The 17,987-nt window shown below is 40.5% G+C and overlaps 2 protein-coding genes across 8 annotated transcripts in view; one reads left to right on the top strand and one right to left on the bottom strand.

Moving 5' to 3' along the window:
- The window catches only part of LOC122541797 (progestin and adipoQ receptor family member 3-like), a 36,107-nt gene extending 33,226 nt beyond the window's left edge, over positions 1–2,881 (bottom strand). For 4 of the 5 annotated variants that reach the window (XM_043678790.1, XM_043678788.1, XM_043678785.1 and 1 more), the window contains exon 1: positions 2,703–2,881. The gene's annotated coding sequence lies outside the window, so the exon portion shown is untranslated. Of the gene's footprint in view, positions 1–1,955; positions 2,080–2,702 lie in introns of all 5 variants that reach the window. The other variant, XM_043678786.1, reaches the window with a different exon arrangement.
- Positions 2,882–2,974: 93 nt separating this feature from the next.
- The window catches only part of LOC122541798 (NFU1 iron-sulfur cluster scaffold homolog, mitochondrial-like), a 39,668-nt gene continuing 24,655 nt past the window's right edge, over positions 2,975–17,987 (top strand). For 2 of the 3 annotated variants that reach the window (XM_043678791.1, XM_043678792.1), the window contains exons 1-2: positions 2,975–3,081; positions 12,083–12,192. In XM_043678791.1, the coding sequence (XP_043534726.1) occupies positions 3,014–3,081; positions 12,083–12,192 (178 nt within the window). In that variant the 5' untranslated portion in view covers positions 2,975–3,013. Of the gene's footprint in view, positions 3,082–3,344; positions 3,585–12,082; positions 12,193–17,987 lie in introns of those variants that run through there. The other variant, XM_043678793.1, reaches the window with a different exon arrangement.

The following is a 17,987-nucleotide window of genomic DNA, read 5'->3' as shown; positions in this document are numbered from 1 at the left end:
TGCTGCGTAGGTTCACGAGGTCAATTCCTGGAATGGCGGGATTACCTTACACTGAAAGACTGGAGTGACTGGGCTTGTATACCCTTGAGTTTCGAAGATTGAGAGGGGATCTGATTGAGACGTATAAGATTATTAAAGGATTGGACACTCTGGCAGCAGGAAACATGTTTCCGCTAATGGGTGAGTCCCGAATCAGAGGACACAGCTTAAAAATACGGGCTCGACCATTTAAGGCAGAGATGAGGAGAAACTTCTTCACCCAGAGAGTGGTGGCTGTGTGGAATGCTCTGCCCCAGAGGGCAGTGGAGGCCCAGTCTCTGGATTCATTTAAGAAAGAGTTGGATAGAGCTCTCAAGGATAGTGGAATCAAGGGTTATGGAGATAAGGCAGGAACAGGATACTGATTAAGGTTGATCAGCGAATAATCATATTGAATGGTGGTGCAGGCTCGAAGGGCAGAATGGCCTACTCCTGCACCTATTGTCTATTGTCTACAAAACTGCAAAACCTCAGTTGGTCAGGCTGTATCCACAGAGAGAAAGAGCTAATGTTTCAGGCCGATAATTCTGATGAACAGTCTTTGCTCTTAAATTTTCTGCCATCCACAGGTGCTTATTTTTGTTTAGGCTTGGGTTGTACTTATTTCATGACCCTCTCTCACATGAAGATGAGGAAGGACACCACTTCGACTGGGACAATACATCCATCCTCGGACAAGCCAAACAAAGACATGCACGAGAATTCCTAGAAGCATGGCATTCCAACCAGAACTCTATCAACAATCACATCGAGTTAGACCCCATCTACCACCCCTTGAGAAAAGGAACAGGAAGTGACTTCACCACAGGAAATAACATCACCAACCCAAACATATAAATAGAAAGCAGGAAGTTTCAGCATTGCTTTGCATAAAGTCCACTGAAGATGTTACCTAGTAAGATAATGAAATGTCTGGAAATGAACCTTTCAGCTCAGCGAGCAAACCTACATCCTTACTTCATATTTCCAGCACCCACAGTATTTTATTTCTGTCCTCATTCAATGAACTGTGATTATCTGCCAAATTCCATCTTCTGTAATGAAGCATAGTTAAGGTTTCACTGTAAACCCATTGGAGAAAAGCAAATCCTTTCTCCTTAAACACTTGTCAGAAATTACATAAATCACAAGAACAATATGTTCACAGAGTACTAAAGCTCACGATTCAAATATTTATCTATTAGAAGAAATGCAAAGTTGTTTTTAATGCACATTTCAGGATAAGACAGTGAAAAATCAGAATAAAATACAATCTTTAGAAGTAAATTGAGTGAAAGAAAGCCAGCTATTTGCTGACAACTTTTTTTCCTGACCTTGAGGAAAATTTCGCCAAGTTGTCAAGATAACAGAGGCTGATCAGGAAGCTGCCAATCTCAATAAAGTTTCAATAATTAACCTCTCCTTGGCCCCAGAGCTTAATGTGGTCCATTCCAACAGACACCACCCGAATCATTTGGGAAAAGGCCAGGTTGGTTAAACTTTTCAGGAATGACAAAGGCACAAAACTAGCAGTGGGCAAAGCCACCAAAGTGCATTACTGGTGCTAGCAGCACCTTGCCAGAAGCCTTTTGCTGCAGCAGAAAGCCTATTTGATTACTTGGACATCAAGTGTGGGTAGTTCTTAATCTGGTTTTGCACCGCTGCCAGGCATTTTTATTACAGTATCTTCCTGTCTGTCTACTTGAGCACATTGTTTTACTTTTGAGATGCTCTAGTTAAGCAAGGTCTGAGTATCTGGAATGCATGTGCCTTAGATAGTACCACAACAGATAGTTTAATGCTTGAGTTTATAAAATTCAAGCATATGCATCAGTAAATTAAATCCAAATCAATACACTGTATTTTCACAAACAGTAATTGTAATTGCAATATTTATGATTGATATTGGCTGTTCACAAATACGAAGTTTTAATTACCAAGTTGCAAATCACTTTTCAATCTTCAAGTCAAATAGATCTCCATTTTGAAGTGTACAAGATGAGCCAGACTAGTTGGTGTTATTCGCAGGTTTGACAATTTCTTTCTTTGGGGATTTATCATCTATGGCACCGAATTTCAAAATGTGGAAATTGTAAAAGAAAAAAGAAGCTTCCATCACTTGTTGCGAGGCAGAAAATAAATACATCACATTTTCAACAAAAAACTGTAATCCTTCAGGAGACATTGGGAGAGTTTCTATTTTCTGTCGCACGTAAAATGAACACAATTAGGTCTTGCAAGTCAGAGGTCTCTGACTTAAATTAGGAAAATAACATAAGAGATCCATTTTGAAATTACATTTCAGATCATTGAGGTGAAGCAAAATATAAAGTTAAAGTATCCCAGTGATAACTGGAAGAGATGCTTTTTCTCCTCCCTCCCCATGAGAAAGAACATTATGTAGCAAAGCTTCCTCACTATCCAGAGAGGACTGAATGAATGAATGAATGAATGAATGAGTGGCTGAGTAAATTAATGAATGGCCAGAGCCAGGCACTGGAACGCGAGCCGGGAGGGCGCCTGTCAATCAAGCGTCCGCACGAAGCCGCTCATCCTCCCTCAGCATCTCTTCCCCCAAACATTGCCATATAATTGCATCGCAATCCCGACAACAACCTTTTAACGCCTAGTACAGACAATTCCAACAGCCACAGCTCGCACGTGTAAAAAGAATCCGGATTTACCGAAGGTATTTTGCATTTTCCTCTCCGTTCTTTCTACCGCGCTACACGCAAAGCCGCTATCATCCTGTTCTGCAACTCAAGTCAACGGAGCCCATGGAGCGGGGCCTCACAGGCTGTCCTGGCGTCTCGGAACCGCCTGATTGATTTCGTCGATTTATTTATCAATTTTATTTTATTTTTCCACAACGGATGGCATGAGGTTGATTGATATACTGTGTGGTCGCTCGGGTTTTGTTTGAGTGAAAAAGGTGAAAGGGTCAGGCGGTGGTTAGGGCGGTGGTCACTGCGGGTCCTGGTGTCAGGGCCGAGCAATGGCGGCGCTGGCGGGGAGGTTGCGGCCAATCCTCTGGCGCTGGAGGTGGCATTGGCCTGAAAGCAGGTAAGTAACCGACCTATGGCCTCCCTGACACACACATCACCGCAAATACAATCATTTATAACCCCCTTAATGGCCGATTGAGGAAGATGAGTGCTCGTGGAGAGCTGTCAATTACAAGGAATTGTGGGTTAGCCACTCACACACTGGGCGCCTTGTTTATTATTGCTCAACGTTAATCTTCCCTCTCCAATCCTCCCGCTGCTCTTTCTGTTATATGTTGGGTTTGAAACTGGTGCCTCTCAACTCTTGGACTCCTCCTGTGGTTTGGAAAACTTTAATCTGTCTACTTTTTCAGGAGTTTCAAACTTAAAACCTCTCCTTCATTTTGACCATCTCTGGTCAAGAAAGATAAAAAAAGGACACTTTTCCACTACAGCTACTGACAAGAGCAGAGATAGGGAGTGCAGACTTGAGAGCTGGTGTGGGAGGCAGACAAGATCGTGATGGCTGGCGCTGATAGAACCTTCCGAGGACACTGATGAAGAGTCATCTGGACTTGAAAGGTTAGCTTGCTCTCTCTTTATAGATGCTGCCTGATCTGCTGTGAGTTCCAGCATTTTTTTTTCAGTACAAATTTCAGCATCATCAATAATTTGACCCCACCTAGAGCAGGGTTTGGGTGAGATTGACAAGACCATGGGACCAATGTGAGGAAAGGGCAAGTGGGTCTTTCACTCATGTTTGAGATGATCACTACTGTTGTGTAACTCACCCAGAGTCCGTGCCCGTCAGCTCAAAAGACCAGCTACCCCTCCCTTAATTCTGTCCTGAGCACACAGACATTAAATCTGCAGAGATGGAAAAAAACACCATCAGGGAAAATGAAAAGCCAAGCTACAGGACAGTCCCAAAAATCCCAAACAGTTCATAGTCCTACACATGATGGCCAAGTAATGAAAGGATTGGCGACCTGAGTTGTTCCTCTCTTGTAGAAAGAATGTTGACTGGTGACTCAGAGGTTTTTAAATTATTCGGTGTTTTGATAAGGCAGTACAGGGGAAATGCTTCCTTGTCTGGAAAAGAGTGTAATGAGGGGCCAAGCAATTCAATGATGAATTCAGAAGAAACCTCTCCAAGCCAGAGAATAGTGAAAATGTCAAACATGCCAAGTATTTAAGGGGAGATTAGACAAAGGAATGAATGAACAGAATAGAGTAGTACTTAATAAACATTTTCCCATTATGACCCCAATGTAAAGCTTTTAAATTACCATAAAAGCAGAAAACATTATGATGGGGCATGGTGGTGAAATTGTAATATCTTTGACTGCTTTGAACTTTGCCTCAATTGATCCCTATCATTGAGAGAGAATTCCTCTCTCTCCATGTTGTGGAAACCCCTGAGTTATTCAGTAACTTAAAGCAGGATATTACAGCATCATACTGCCCCCATCTATCTGCATTTTGTTATAACTACACAAAGAATAATACAAAAGCCCCACATCAATTAAACCAATGATATTCTGTGGAAATCTAGTGAGGAACTTTTGGAATATTAATTCACACTTGCTTCACAATCTAATTGCAATCCTTAAAAATGATTCATTAAACTGATAGTTTTGTCTGTTTTCTTGAGTGCCCACTTCCAGCAAATTCTAACACAAAGAGAAAACTAAATGGGCAAAGCCAAATGCTATTAGATAGCCTGCCACAGGAATGCTGGACACTTATGCCAGTGAAACTAGCTTGATAATGACCAATCATGTTTCCCTCATTTTGGATAAGCATGTTACCGTTGAGACACGACCATTTGATTCCCATTTCCTTCTTTGTCAATCAATAAGATACAATAAGAAATTAAGAGCGGGAGGTGTAGAGTTGTGGAGGTGTTGGCCCCTCACGTCTGCTATGCTGTTCAATAAAATCAAGACTGATCTGATTATGGCATTGTCTTCACTTTCCTGACTGCCCCATAACCCCTTGTCAGTCATGAACATACCTAACTCAGCGTTGAATATTTTTAATTACTAGGTCTCCAATGCTGTCTGTGAAAGTGAAGTCCCTCTGACAGAACAAAGTTCTTCTCATCTCAGTTTTAAATGGGAGACTCCTTATTTTTAAACTGTTTGGTTTTCCAAATATCCCACAGAGAGTAACATCCTTAACAACCACCTTTATCAAGCCCGTTTATAATCTTGCATGTTTCAATAAGATCACATCTTATTCTTTTGAACACGAATGCAAATCTAATCTGTTTAACCTTTCTTCATATGATAGCTACTTCATCCTAGGAATCAGTCTAGTCATTCCCTGTAAGTATATCTCATGTTACATATACAAAGTTTGTAGGATTATTATGTTTTACGACTGTCCTTACATAATGGAGGACTGATGGGTGTTCTGAATTCTGCCTATCAACAAACTTTGGTATTAAAGGTTATGGGAGACTGGAGTCGGGGGGATGTCTGAACAATGGCCAGGCGAGCTATGTTGTCGGTGATGGACTATTCGTGTCTAGGTCATAGGAGGGTGTGAGGAATGTCAAGACTGTACATGGTTATACTGAAACTGTTAATAGAGTTGGGGCTCTAACAAATAGCTAATTATAATTAAAATTTCTAAACCAGAAATTGCTGGAGAAACTCAGCAAATCTGGCAGCATCTGTGGAGAGAAAGCAGAATCAAATTCGGGTCCAGTGACTAGTAGTAGCTAGGAAAATATAGATGCTGAAGACACGGGATAGAGATGAGGAGCAAAGGAGTGAGAAGATGGGTGGAGACTGAGCACAGAGGGAAAAAAAGACAGTTACAGAAACAAAGGGATGCATAATGAGAAGGTGAAAAGCTGATAATGAGAACTATAACTAGAGAAAAATGGGTTGTCTGTGCTGAAAGCGCCCCATGTGATAAGGCCTGGGGTGTAGGAAAAGGACATGGAAGAAGGTGTTCAAGTTCTAAAATTGTTGAACTCGATATTGAGTCCCGAAGGCTGCAGGGTCCTCAGCTGGAAGATGAAATGCTGTCCTTCCAGCTTGCACTGAGTCTCACTAGAGCACTACAGTAGGCCAAAGGCAAACATCAGCCAGGAACATGATGGTGGAACACAGATCCTGAAATCTTAACTCTGCTTTCTCTCTATAGATGCTGCCAGACATGAAGTTTCTCCATGTATTTTTGTTTCAGATTTCCAGCACCCACAATTCTTGGTTTTATTTAACTAACATGTCTACATCAATACAAGACTCATGTGGTCATGTTGCCATGAAAAGAGGAACAGCCCATCCATAATATTGTATTATCCGATAACAGGACTTCTCTTCACGTGCACTTGAACCTCTCAAATATGTCAATCCACAAGAATCTGTGAGAGAAGAGGAGCAGAAAGATGACAGTAACTAGTCTCTTTAATTCGTAGGAAGTCTTGCTTAGTTTGTGACGTTTTAAGTGAGGCTGGAGGATTTGCTTAGCTTTGGTGAGAGAGAGAGAAATCTCTAGGATAACCCTCACTGTGAAAGTCTGTACCGGGATTTTAAAAAGGGAAAAGGAAGCAAGCAATTGAGAGCTGGGAGTAGTTTTGAACTGATTCTTGAAAAATGAAGTGTTCACTTAAAGGACAGAATAAAGTATAATTTGAAGATATTTGTACATTTTAAACATTAATGTGGGTATTTTCTTTATCATACAAAACATGAATCGCCTACTGATTAGTGTTTAGGCAAGGTTGGTTTTAGTTCATTATAGTAAAACACTTACAACTTGAAATCTTGCCAAGTGATTTTTCCAGTCAGTTGCTAGAAATTTGAGCATTTTTCTAAAAGTATCAGTTTCTGCAGGAATCCTAATACCCTCCTTTAATAAGGAGACCAAAACTGTATACCGTACTACAGGTATCTTCTCACCAAACTTAAGACTTCTTACTTTTTTTCTCCATGCCCCTTGCAGTAAAGGCCAACACGCTCCATTTGCTTTCCTAATTACTGGCTTTCCTTGCCTGTTAACCTTTTGTGATTTATGTGTGAGCAGTCCCTCTGTACTCATCATTCTGCAGTTCCTGCTTTCATATTCTTCCTTTCAAACTGGTCAACCTCTCATTTTCTCACATATATATTCAGCTGACATTTTTGCTGACTCACTTAACCATCTATATCATTTTGCAGAGTACTCCGAATTTTGTTTTACAGCTTTCTTTTCTACCTATTTGTATATCATCAGCAAATTGTGGAGTTTGTTTAGAAGACTGCCTGAGGCCCACTTTGACAACTATGTCCTTGGTCTCCTACAATGTCTTAATGAAGCTGAGCAGGACAGCACCTTAACTTTGTAGTAGGCAGTTTGCAATCTTCCAAACACTTCTTGACCACGTTTTTGGTTGGCAACTATAATAATTATGCTGTTGCCATTTATACCCCCTCTAGGCATATCTTTATTTATTTACTTAAATGATTACCAGCTCTTTTGGTCATGTATTCTTTGTCATTTAATCTGTTCTGCTTTCCAACTTATTGAAGATATTTCCATTTTTTCATTTCTTGCCTCTTGAATTGCTTAAAATCACTTTTCCCTCCAATTCAGGTTTTCCCAAAGTAGGGTTGCTGACAGTTTGGGGTCATGATCTCCAAGGCAACAATGGCTGCTGTGCAACTCTGACTGAATTATAACAGTTCTGCATATACAGAACTCACTGGATTCTGGGGGTGTTCCAACAGATTGCAAAACTGATCATATGACACCGTGTTCAAGAAGGAAGGGATACAGAAAATGGAAAACTATAAGCTGGTTAGCTGACCATTGTTGTTAATGCAAGTCCCTTGTTAGGGAAGATCTAACAAGACATTCAGGACAGTTTAACACAGTCAAACAGAATCAAGACAACATTGCAGAAAGGAAATTGTGTTTGACAGATTTGCTTGAGATCTTTGAAGATATAACAAAGAGTTGATAAAGGGGAACCAGAAGAAGCAGTGTATTTCGATTTCCAGAAGGCTATGATAAAGTACCACATAAAAGGTTTTTGCACAAGACAGGAGCTCACGGTATTGAAGATAATGTATTAGCATGGATTAAGGATGAGTTAATATGCAGAACATAGAATAGTTAATGGATCTTTTTCAGGTTGGAAAGATGTAACTGGAGTGCCACCAGGGTCAGTCCTAGGGTATCAATTATTTACCATCTATATCAATAAATTAGAGGAGTCAGCATATTGATCTAACTTGCTGACAGTACAAAAGAGATGTTGTGATGAGGACATTAGGAATCTGCAAAGGTGATATAGATAAATTGAGTGAGTGGCTTAAAACTTGGCAAATAGAATTTAATTTAGGAAAGTGTGAGGTCATATACTTTAGTAAGAAAAATCAAAAGGCACACAATTGTTTAAATAGAGAGAAATCCCAAACCAAGGGCCATGATTTGGAGATGCTGGTGTTGGACTGGGGTGTACAAAGTTAAAAATCACACAACACCAGGTTATAGTCCAACAGGTTTAACTGGAAGCACACTAGCTTTCAGAGCGATGCTCCTTCATTAGGTGGTAATGGAGGGCTCAGTCCTAACACACAGAATTTATAGCAAAAATTTACAGTGTGATGTAACTGAAATTATACATTGAAAAATTGATTGTCTGTTAAGCCTTTCATCTGTTAGAATACCATGATAGTTTCACTTCTTTCATGTGTAAATCACAAAACCTTTTTTTAAAATGTTGCATTCTCGGGTTAGCTGTTAACAATGGTGATAGCCAGACAATATGTTGAAGGTGTTAGCCCCCGTCTTCTCTGTCTATCCCATGATGTTTAGATTGATTCTAATGTAAAAAGTGAGATAACGGAGTTTTATATAAATTCATGCTGTTTTTGAGCTCAGAGTTCGACATGAACGCATGCAGTTTTTGAGCAAGGTACAATATAACCCTGCAAGTACAAATTCACCCCACAAAATATATGAGTGCATATGGGTCTTTGTCTGTCTGTCTGGGTTAGGGGTTGTGTGTGTGTTGTGTGTGTGTGTGTATAGTGAGTGCAGAGTGTCTTAAGTCTGTGAGGGGGTGCAAGTATGAGTGTGTGTCTGTAAGGGTGTGTGTGGGTGTCTGTGTGCGCGTCCGTGTGTGTGTGTGTGTGTGTGTGTATATAGTGCAATGGTGGTCACCTGTAATGTGACATGAACCCAAGATCCCTATGGGTACCGAACTTAGCTATCAGCCTCTGCTCGGCCACTTTTCTCTGCTGCCTGTCCCGAAGTCCACCTTGGAGGATGGTCACCCGAAGGTCCGAGGTCGAATGTCCTGGGCCACTGAAGTGTTCCCCAATTAGGAGGGAACCCTCCTGTCTGTTGATTGTTGTGCAGTGCCCATTCATCCGTTGTCGTAGCCTTTGCTCGGTTTCCCCAATGTACCATGCCTCTGTACAAAGGGATCTGGGTTAGCTTGTGTAAGGAAACACAAGCTCAGTTTGCAGATGCAGCAGGTAAATAAGAAGGCAATGGATATTTAGCTTTTACTGTTGGTGGGGTGGGGGTGGGAGGAGGTAGTCATGGGTGGAACTTAAAAATAAGGAAGACTTGTTACAACTGTGCAGGATGTTGGTGAGGCCACTCCTGGAGCATTCATACAGTCTAGACCTAAATTTAAGAAAGGATATAGTGGTATTGGAGACAGTTCAGAAGACATTCACAAGCCATTATTCCTGGTATGTGGTGTTGACTTATCCATAATGGCTAAACAAGTTAGGCCTTTATTCATCCATGTTTAGAAAAATGATTGGTGATCTTATTGAAATATACAAGGTCTAAAGGAGCTTTGCATGTTAGCTTTAAGAATTTGGAGACGCCAATGTTGGACTGGGATGTACAAAGTTAAAAATCACACAACACCAGTTTATATTCTAACAGGTTTACTTGGAAGTACGAGCTCTCAGAGCGCTGCTCCTTCATCAGGTGGTTGTCTTGAATGAAGGGATACTGTTTTAAAACTGAGATACAAACTCTTTTTCTCAGAGGCTAAGGAATATCTGGAATTTTCTACCCAGAAAGCTTTGGAAGCTAAATCTCTGAAAGTACTTAAAAAGGTGGTAGATTTTTGAAATGTTGGGGAACTGAGGGCTATGTGGAGTTGGCACAAAAGAGGAGTTGAGGCCTGAGACAGAACAGCCATGTTCTCAATGAATGGTGGGGCAAGTGTGAGAGGCCAAATGGCCTACTCCTGCTCCTATTTTATGTTCTTCAGTTTACCCCGTTTGGTTATGTACATTTATTAAAATATCAGTACCTGTGAATTAGAACCATGCAAGAGCTGCAAACAATGTAGATCGGTGAAATAGTAGGTTTGTCGTGTTACATAAGGCACAATGCATAGAGTGGAATTGCTGTAGTTTTTATCAGGCTCTGAGAAATTATAGAACTAAAGCCTTAATCAATGAGAAATATCTTTTGGACTATATTACTAACATTTAGCACATTACTTTAACTTCACCAGTTGATTTTTGCAGCTCCATATTTTCTTATGGAAGAGAAAATGAAACTTAATGAGAATGGAAGTGAGTGAGGGAGCATTGATTTTGGGAGATTATAGTTTGAAAGCCAAGAACGCAGCTCCAGACATAAATCTGTGTAATTTTGTTGAGGGACTGTGCAATTAGAATTACATAGAGTTGGAATTTTCAGTAGTGTGTTTCTGCCTGATCCTTCACTCCAATTAACCTCTTAGGTGACCCCAGTATTGGCAAAATTGAGGAAGATCTAGTTGCAAAGAAAAAGGGGAAGCTGCAAGAAATATTCATTTTTGCCCTTATAATATTGTGTTGATATTGTGACTGGGATTTCCCTGCAGTGTAATGATACATGTATAACCTTTTCACACTGTGTACACTTGAATCAAGAGAACATTTCTAGCAATGCACATCGTAGCTTTTGTCCTTCCCCAGAATCTGCACTTCTCTCCGGAAAGGAATTTGTGTATTAAAACATTTGAATGCTGCTGGGCTGTTTGTAGACTCACTTGTGCTAACAGCAACAACTTGAATTGAATTGATATGTTGCAGAGGAAACCTGCTGACCCAGAAATTAACTTAGTTTGACACATGTGTGGCTCACTGTTTCTCATAGGCGCTGAGATAAAGCAAGATAAGTTACAATATTGTGTTTTTAGGAACTACTCTTCCTTGTGTCATTGGGTTATGGGGAACTGTTGTATGACATGATTTACTGCTCCTTATGCCATTTCTTCTGGACTGTAATAAACTGAAAATGTCTATAGGGAGTCTGTATAAATATTTATGAGGCCAAAGTTATAGATATTTGCTTTCATTTCAAATCATTCCAACAAGTAATGTAAGGAAATAGTAACTTGATAAATATAATTTAAGTGTGTGTTATCCATTTAAAATAAAACCAATAAGAAAGACTTGCACTTATGCTACACCATCCACAACTGCTGGCTTTCCCAGAGCACTTTACAGTCACTGAAGTACTCTGAATTACAGTTACTATTGTAACATAGCAAACTGCATTAAAAAGTAATGAAAATGCATCTGTCAACAATTACAACTCTTTTTTTTTCCTCCTATCCCCTCAGTAATCTGTATATTTTAAACTTGAGCTCTTAGTACAACCTACTAAGCAGTGAAGGTGATGGCCTAGTGCTATGGTAGCTGGACTGTTAATCCAGAGACCCAGATAATGTCCTGTGGACCTAGGTTCAAATCTTGCCATGGTAGAATTTGAATTCAACAAAAGATAATTCTGCAATTAGGGGGTCTAATGATGACCATGAATCCACGTCAATTGTCAGAAAATCCCACCTCGTTAATTAGTATTTTTTTACGGAAGGAAACTGCTATCCTTACCTGGTCTGGCCTACATCTGACTCCACACCCACAGCAATGTGGTTGACTCTTAAGTGCCTTCTGGGCAAATTAGGGATGGGCAATAAATGCTGGCCTGGCCAGAGACACCCACAGCCTGTGAATGAATAAACAAAAAAAGCTTGGAAGCATAGCCTAGTGTTTAGACAACAGTTATGCTGAGTTGATGTATAGTTCACAATCTGATTTGTTTTTAAATTTTAGACTATTCTCCACCACCATCCAGAGCTACACTCGTCCTTCCTTGTGTTTAACTTCAAGATGTGTAGAAAAAACAATGTTTGTGATTCCATCTGGTCCATGGTTTGCCACAGGTATGTATACCATTCATTGAGAGCAGGAATTGCTGCAAAGTGTTCGTTGATCTCTGCTGAAATAATGTGCACTCGTTAATCGTGAGGCACCAGAGTGTGACTCTGTTGGCTGTCTGCTTATCAATGATGGATGCCCAAATCCGGCACATTGTGTTTATAAACTACCCTCCACAAGCACAGGATGTGCCAAATACTTTGCAGCCAGTATTTTTGAAATGTAGTCACCATTGTATGCACAGCAAGCTCCCACGAATAGCAATGGCATGATGACTGGGAAATCTGTTTCTGTGTTGCTGGATGATAAATGTTGGCTAATCCACAAGTAATAACTCCTCTGCTCATGTTTGGAATAGTGTCATGGAATCTTTTATGTCAACTTGCGAAGATAGATGGGATCTTGGTTGAATATACCATCTAAAAGCAGGATCTTCTGGCACCAGCACTCACTCAATACGGGACTGGAATCTCAGCCTGATTTTTGTGCTTATGTTCTGGAGTGGGACTTGAGATTGACACTTTGTGACTCAGAGAGGAGAGTGCTATCATCTGAGCCACAGTAATCAAACAGCAATGTTTTTGCGTTTCTTAAATGATTTCAGAGGACATATTTTGAACCTTTTAGATTTTCTCAACCTCAATCTTAAATTCAAGAGATTTGCAAATTTTATTAAATGCAAACATTTGTTACGTTTTGTGTTTTTACAATCTTTCTACAAATAATATTGAACACTCTTTTCTCGTGTTAACGGATTGTTTGAAATATAATGCAGAACCTTGTGAAACTGTTAACAATATGGGATAATATTAAAACTTATGACCAGGAACTTTTATGTTATATAAGTAAAATCTATTCTACACTTTAAAAAGATGATGCCCATATAAAAAAGAAATCTGGGAATGCTGAGGGTTTGGAATTTTTCTTGCTTTTTCTGAGTGATGTTGGCCCATCATGATTTTGCATATCTTTATGAAACATCCTCTCAACCTTTTCTTCTCAAACCAAAATGTTTCTGACTTCTCCAGTCTAGGTTCCGAACTGAAGTTTCTCGTCTCAAAACCATTCTTGTGAATTTTTTCTGTACATTCATCCAAAACCTTCACATCCTTCCCAAGGCGCAGTACCCAGATTGGGATACTGTATTCCAACTGAGGCTGACCTAATGTCTTATGCAAATTCAACATCAACTCCTTGCGCTTGTACTCTGTGTGCCTCTATTAATAAAGTCCAGAGTACTGGGTGCTCTATTAACCACATTCTCAACCTGTCAAATTGTCTTTAATATGCACATAGGATCCTCTACTCCTAAAAATACTTCAGAGCTGTACTCTTTATATTGTTTTTCCATGTTCTTCCAACTAAAATTAATCACCTCAGAATTTTGAGGATAGATTTGTTTTCTTGAGTTCGGCTGCCAATGATTACAGCTCCAAGGTAGAAAAAAATTATCTTCACCTGTGACAGAGTGAAGTGGGGAGAATGTGAAGTTGTTCATTTTCGAAGATGGAAAAAAAATTCTTTAAATGGAGAAAAGCTGCAATACAAAGGGACTTGAAGATACATGTGCACAAAACACAGGGAGCAAGTGGCAATCAGAAAGGCTAAGAGAAATATATTAGTCCTTATTTCAAGGGGGGGAGGAGTATAAGAATAGGGAAATCTGACTGCAGCTGTACAAGTTGCTGGTGAGAAAGGCTGAAACAGATTGTGACTCAAATCACTGGAATTTAGTAGAATGAGAGGTGATCTTATTGAAATATATAATATGCTCAAGACGCATGACAGGGAAATAATGGGAGGATATTTCCCTTCATGGGAGAGTCCAGGACCATGGTCTCAGAATAAAGGGGTGCCACTTAAAGACTGAGATAAGGAGGAATTTCTTCTCTGAAGGTTGTGAATCTTTCGAACTCCTTGCCACAGAGAACTGTGGGGCCAGAGTCCTTGTGTATATTTAAGGTTCAAATAGATTCTTGATCAGTGGGGAATCCAGGGTTACGGGGAAAGGGCAGGACAGTAGACGTTCAGGAACATATTGGATCAGCTATGATCCTATTGAATGGTGGAGCAGGCTCGAGGGGCTGAATGGCCTACTCCTGCTCCTGTTCCATATGGTGATGGTATGAGATATTGCCTTTTCCCAGACTTGCCTTCCTTTGGTGTGCCACAAATACATTTTATTTGTGTCATAACACAGTTCATTAGCCTGGCTTGGATCTAAACCTAGGTCCCTGAGAAAGGGGCCACAGTTTGTTCATTGCATTGTTCAATCCTCTACTGAAGTGTTGTGCTAAAGAGTTTTCTAGAGTTATTGCCATATAGACAGTAAATGCACAAGAGAAAGGGCATTGAACAATGAGGTTTCTATGTTTGAATCTGTACTTGCAAATCTTGAGTGCTTTGAGGAGTGCAGCAAGTTACTGATCTTGTTCTTGCGAATGTATTATGATTTAAGATCAATTTATAAAATAACACTTCAGTTTGCTATGCATACGATATTTTTTTTAAATAGTGATACCTAAATATTGAGTGACACAGCTTTAAATCTGCAGATCAAATCTGTAAAGTATCTATGCAGACATGTAAAACTATCACATAAATGCTAATCACCTTCTGTGCGTCCATTCTAGTTTGTGGGGTTTTTTTACTCCGCGAAAGTTTGAAATTTTCAAAGTGCAGTTGGTTTGATATAGACTGAAGTCTTTTCACCCTGTCTGGAATCATGACTTGACCCTGTGGCATGGATGACAACCCCCTATGCCACGGTGATATTCGTTTCTCACATTAACCATCTTTCTACCCTCATTCAATATTGATACCAAATTAAGGACTTTGTTTGGTCACTCGATTCTGAATTGAGACAGAGTTTTTGCCAGCAGAGGATGGAAATTGTCATCCGAGTTAATTGGCTTGCTTACACTATCAGCAAATAAGGGTAAGTGTTCCAACTGTCCATCATTTGTGCTCTAGTCCACTGTTGTAACTATATTCTAGCTCACTGCCTGTCCTGCCTAACACTTGTTTTGTGAATAATTCAACTGAAAGGAGTGGACAATTTTGAATTGGATCAGGGGTTAAAGTCAGAATAATCTGCTGCTCAGCCCAAACCCACTTTCAAACCCTGCCCCCTTTCCACTTTGAACTACAGCTGGAAGATGGATGGGAAGGCAGCCAACCCAAACCAAGCTGTGGCCTTAAGTATGATCATTGGTCATTTTCCAGCAGCTCTTATTATTCCTGTCCACGTTTCCCAGGCTATTCCACAAGGTAAGGCTTGGTTGGATTCAGAAATGATGTGCCTTCATACTTAGCCCGGATCCAGGTGCCTGTCTGAAGTGGCTCTATAATCAGGAATGTGCCCAAATAATCTTTGAGTTCTACTATGCACCCCGTCCAATAAGGCCTCAATCTTCCTGCTCCTGACACCAGACCCTGATCCCTTTAACCTGGTGTTGGCCGGTGGTGTTTGGAGAATATTGGTTACAGCAACCAGCAGGATTTCCATGCCATGTGGAACAGTATTTTTGCATAGCAAGTCGTGATCTGCAATATGTTCAGCAGGAACATATTTCTAAAGGAATTTGGATAAGTATTTGAAATTAAGACTTTGCACAGCTGTTGAGAAGGGAGCCTGGTAGCGGGAGTGTGGAACTAATTGGAAACCTCTTCCAAAGAGCTGGCATGAGCTGATGGGACTTCTGTGCAGTATTGATCTCACGTTCTAAGAATATCAAGGAAGAAACTTGCAGTTTGCTTAGGACAGGATGTAGAGATTCCAACCTTGTGTTACCTGAGAACCAGAATAAAAAGGTTTATTGTGATGCCTGGCGTAAATAACATTTGCTGTGCAATTTAATCATCAGCATTGCTGAGGCAGAGTGGCTTTCTCTGCATTACTGTGAAGTGAATTCCCTGACAGCAAAAGGGATAAATGGTGAGCTCTCACTGAAGTTGCCATTTGAATTAAAAGTAGTGGTATTTGGGCTTGACTGTCATTCTCCTAAATTGAAAGCTGACAGAAGATCAACAGTGCACTATGTCGTGGGACAGGTTCCATATTAGCTTGTAAAGGTGAAGAATAGTGTTTCCCTGATGGACAGAATGTCATTGTAACACTGAGGGGGTGGTGCAGCATAGAAGGGATGATTTGAGGCAGTTGATGTAACCAGTGGGGTAGTGGCAGCCAAATGGGAACCAGGACTCATTCATTTAGCCTTTTGAGCTTTCTCCACCATTCAATTAGATCATGGCTTATCATCTGTTTAACTACCACTTTGCGGCACTATCTCCATATGCCTTGATGTCATTAGTCTGCAAAAACCTACCGATTTCTGCCTTCAATGATTAAGCCTCCGCAATCACCTTGAGTAGACAATGCCAATGATTCACCAACACTGAGAGAAGAAATCTCTTCTCATTCTGTTCTTAAATGGTCTACCCGTTATTGAGAGATTATGTCCCTGATTTTAGACTCATAAGTCGGGGGGGTGGGGGGGCGCATCTTACCTACATCCAGCCTGTAAGAAGTTTATCAGTTTCCATGAGGTTACTCCAAACAATATTCTTTGAAACTACAGGGAATACTGACCTCGCCTCCCATACGACAGTCCTGCCGTTCCAAGGGTTAACTGGTGACCCTCTATGGTACTCCATACATGACCGGTATATCCCCACCATAACTGTCTGCAGAACTCCAGGTGTAGTCTCACCAGAGCTCTATATAACTGTGACTTTACTCCTGTACTCAAATCTCCTTGTGACAAAGACCAACATACTATTTGCTTCCTAGTTGCTTGTTGCACCTTGCATTCTGACTTTGTAACTCAGGAACAAGATTATCCATATCATAGAGTCATAGAGGTGTACAGCACGGAAACAGATCCTTTGGTCCAACCTGTCCACGCCGACCAGATTTCCCAACCCAATCTAATCCCATCTGCCAGCACCTGACCCATATCCCTTCAAACCCTTCCTATTCATATACCCATCCAAATGCCTTGAAAATGTTGAAATTGTACCAGCCTCCACCACTTCCTCTGGCAGTTCATTCCATACACGTACCACCCTCTGCATGAAAAGGTTGCCCCTTAGGTCTCTTTTATATCTTTCCCCTCTTTCCCCCTAAACCTATGCCCTCTAGTTCTGGGCTCCCCTACCCCAGGGAAAAGACTTTGTCTATTTATCCTAGCCATGCCCTTCGTAATTTTGTAAACCTCTATAAGGTCACCCCTCAGCCTCCAACGCTTCAGTAGAACAGGCCCAGCCTGTTCAGCCTCTCCCTACAGCTCAAATCCTCCAATCCTGGCAACATCTTTGTAAATCTTTTCTGAACCCTTTCATGTTTCACAACATCTTTCCGATAGACTCTTAGCATTTAAAAACTATTCTACTTTTTTTTCTTACCAAAGTGAATAACCTCAGTCATTCACATTATATTCCATCTGCTATGTATTAGCTCATTCACTTAGACTCTTGAAGTCTTCTTGAAGTCTCCTTGTATCCTCCTCACAACTTGCTGTTCCACTCAGTTTTGTGTCAGCAGCAAATTTGGAAATATTACGATCAAGTCCCAATCAAAGTAATTTACATAAATTGTGAGCAGACATGCACTTTGCACAGCCTGCTACCGTAAGAATGATCAATTTCTTCCAAGTTTCTGCTTTCTGTCTGTCTCGTCCATTTTCAGTGTGTGTTCACACAGCTGAGCCTCTTTAACAAATAGAATTTCAAATTCTGCTGAACTGATCATAAACATAATTAAGGTCTCTCATGGACCAAACCAAATCCCCTCAAAATA

The sequence above is a fragment of the Chiloscyllium plagiosum genome, chromosome 38 (assembly GCF_004010195.1).
Source record: "Chiloscyllium plagiosum isolate BGI_BamShark_2017 chromosome 38, ASM401019v2, whole genome shotgun sequence".
In the NCBI taxonomy this organism is placed as follows: Eukaryota; Metazoa; Chordata; class Chondrichthyes; order Orectolobiformes; family Hemiscylliidae; genus Chiloscyllium; species Chiloscyllium plagiosum.
This window is presented reverse-complemented; position numbering and strand designations above follow the sequence as displayed.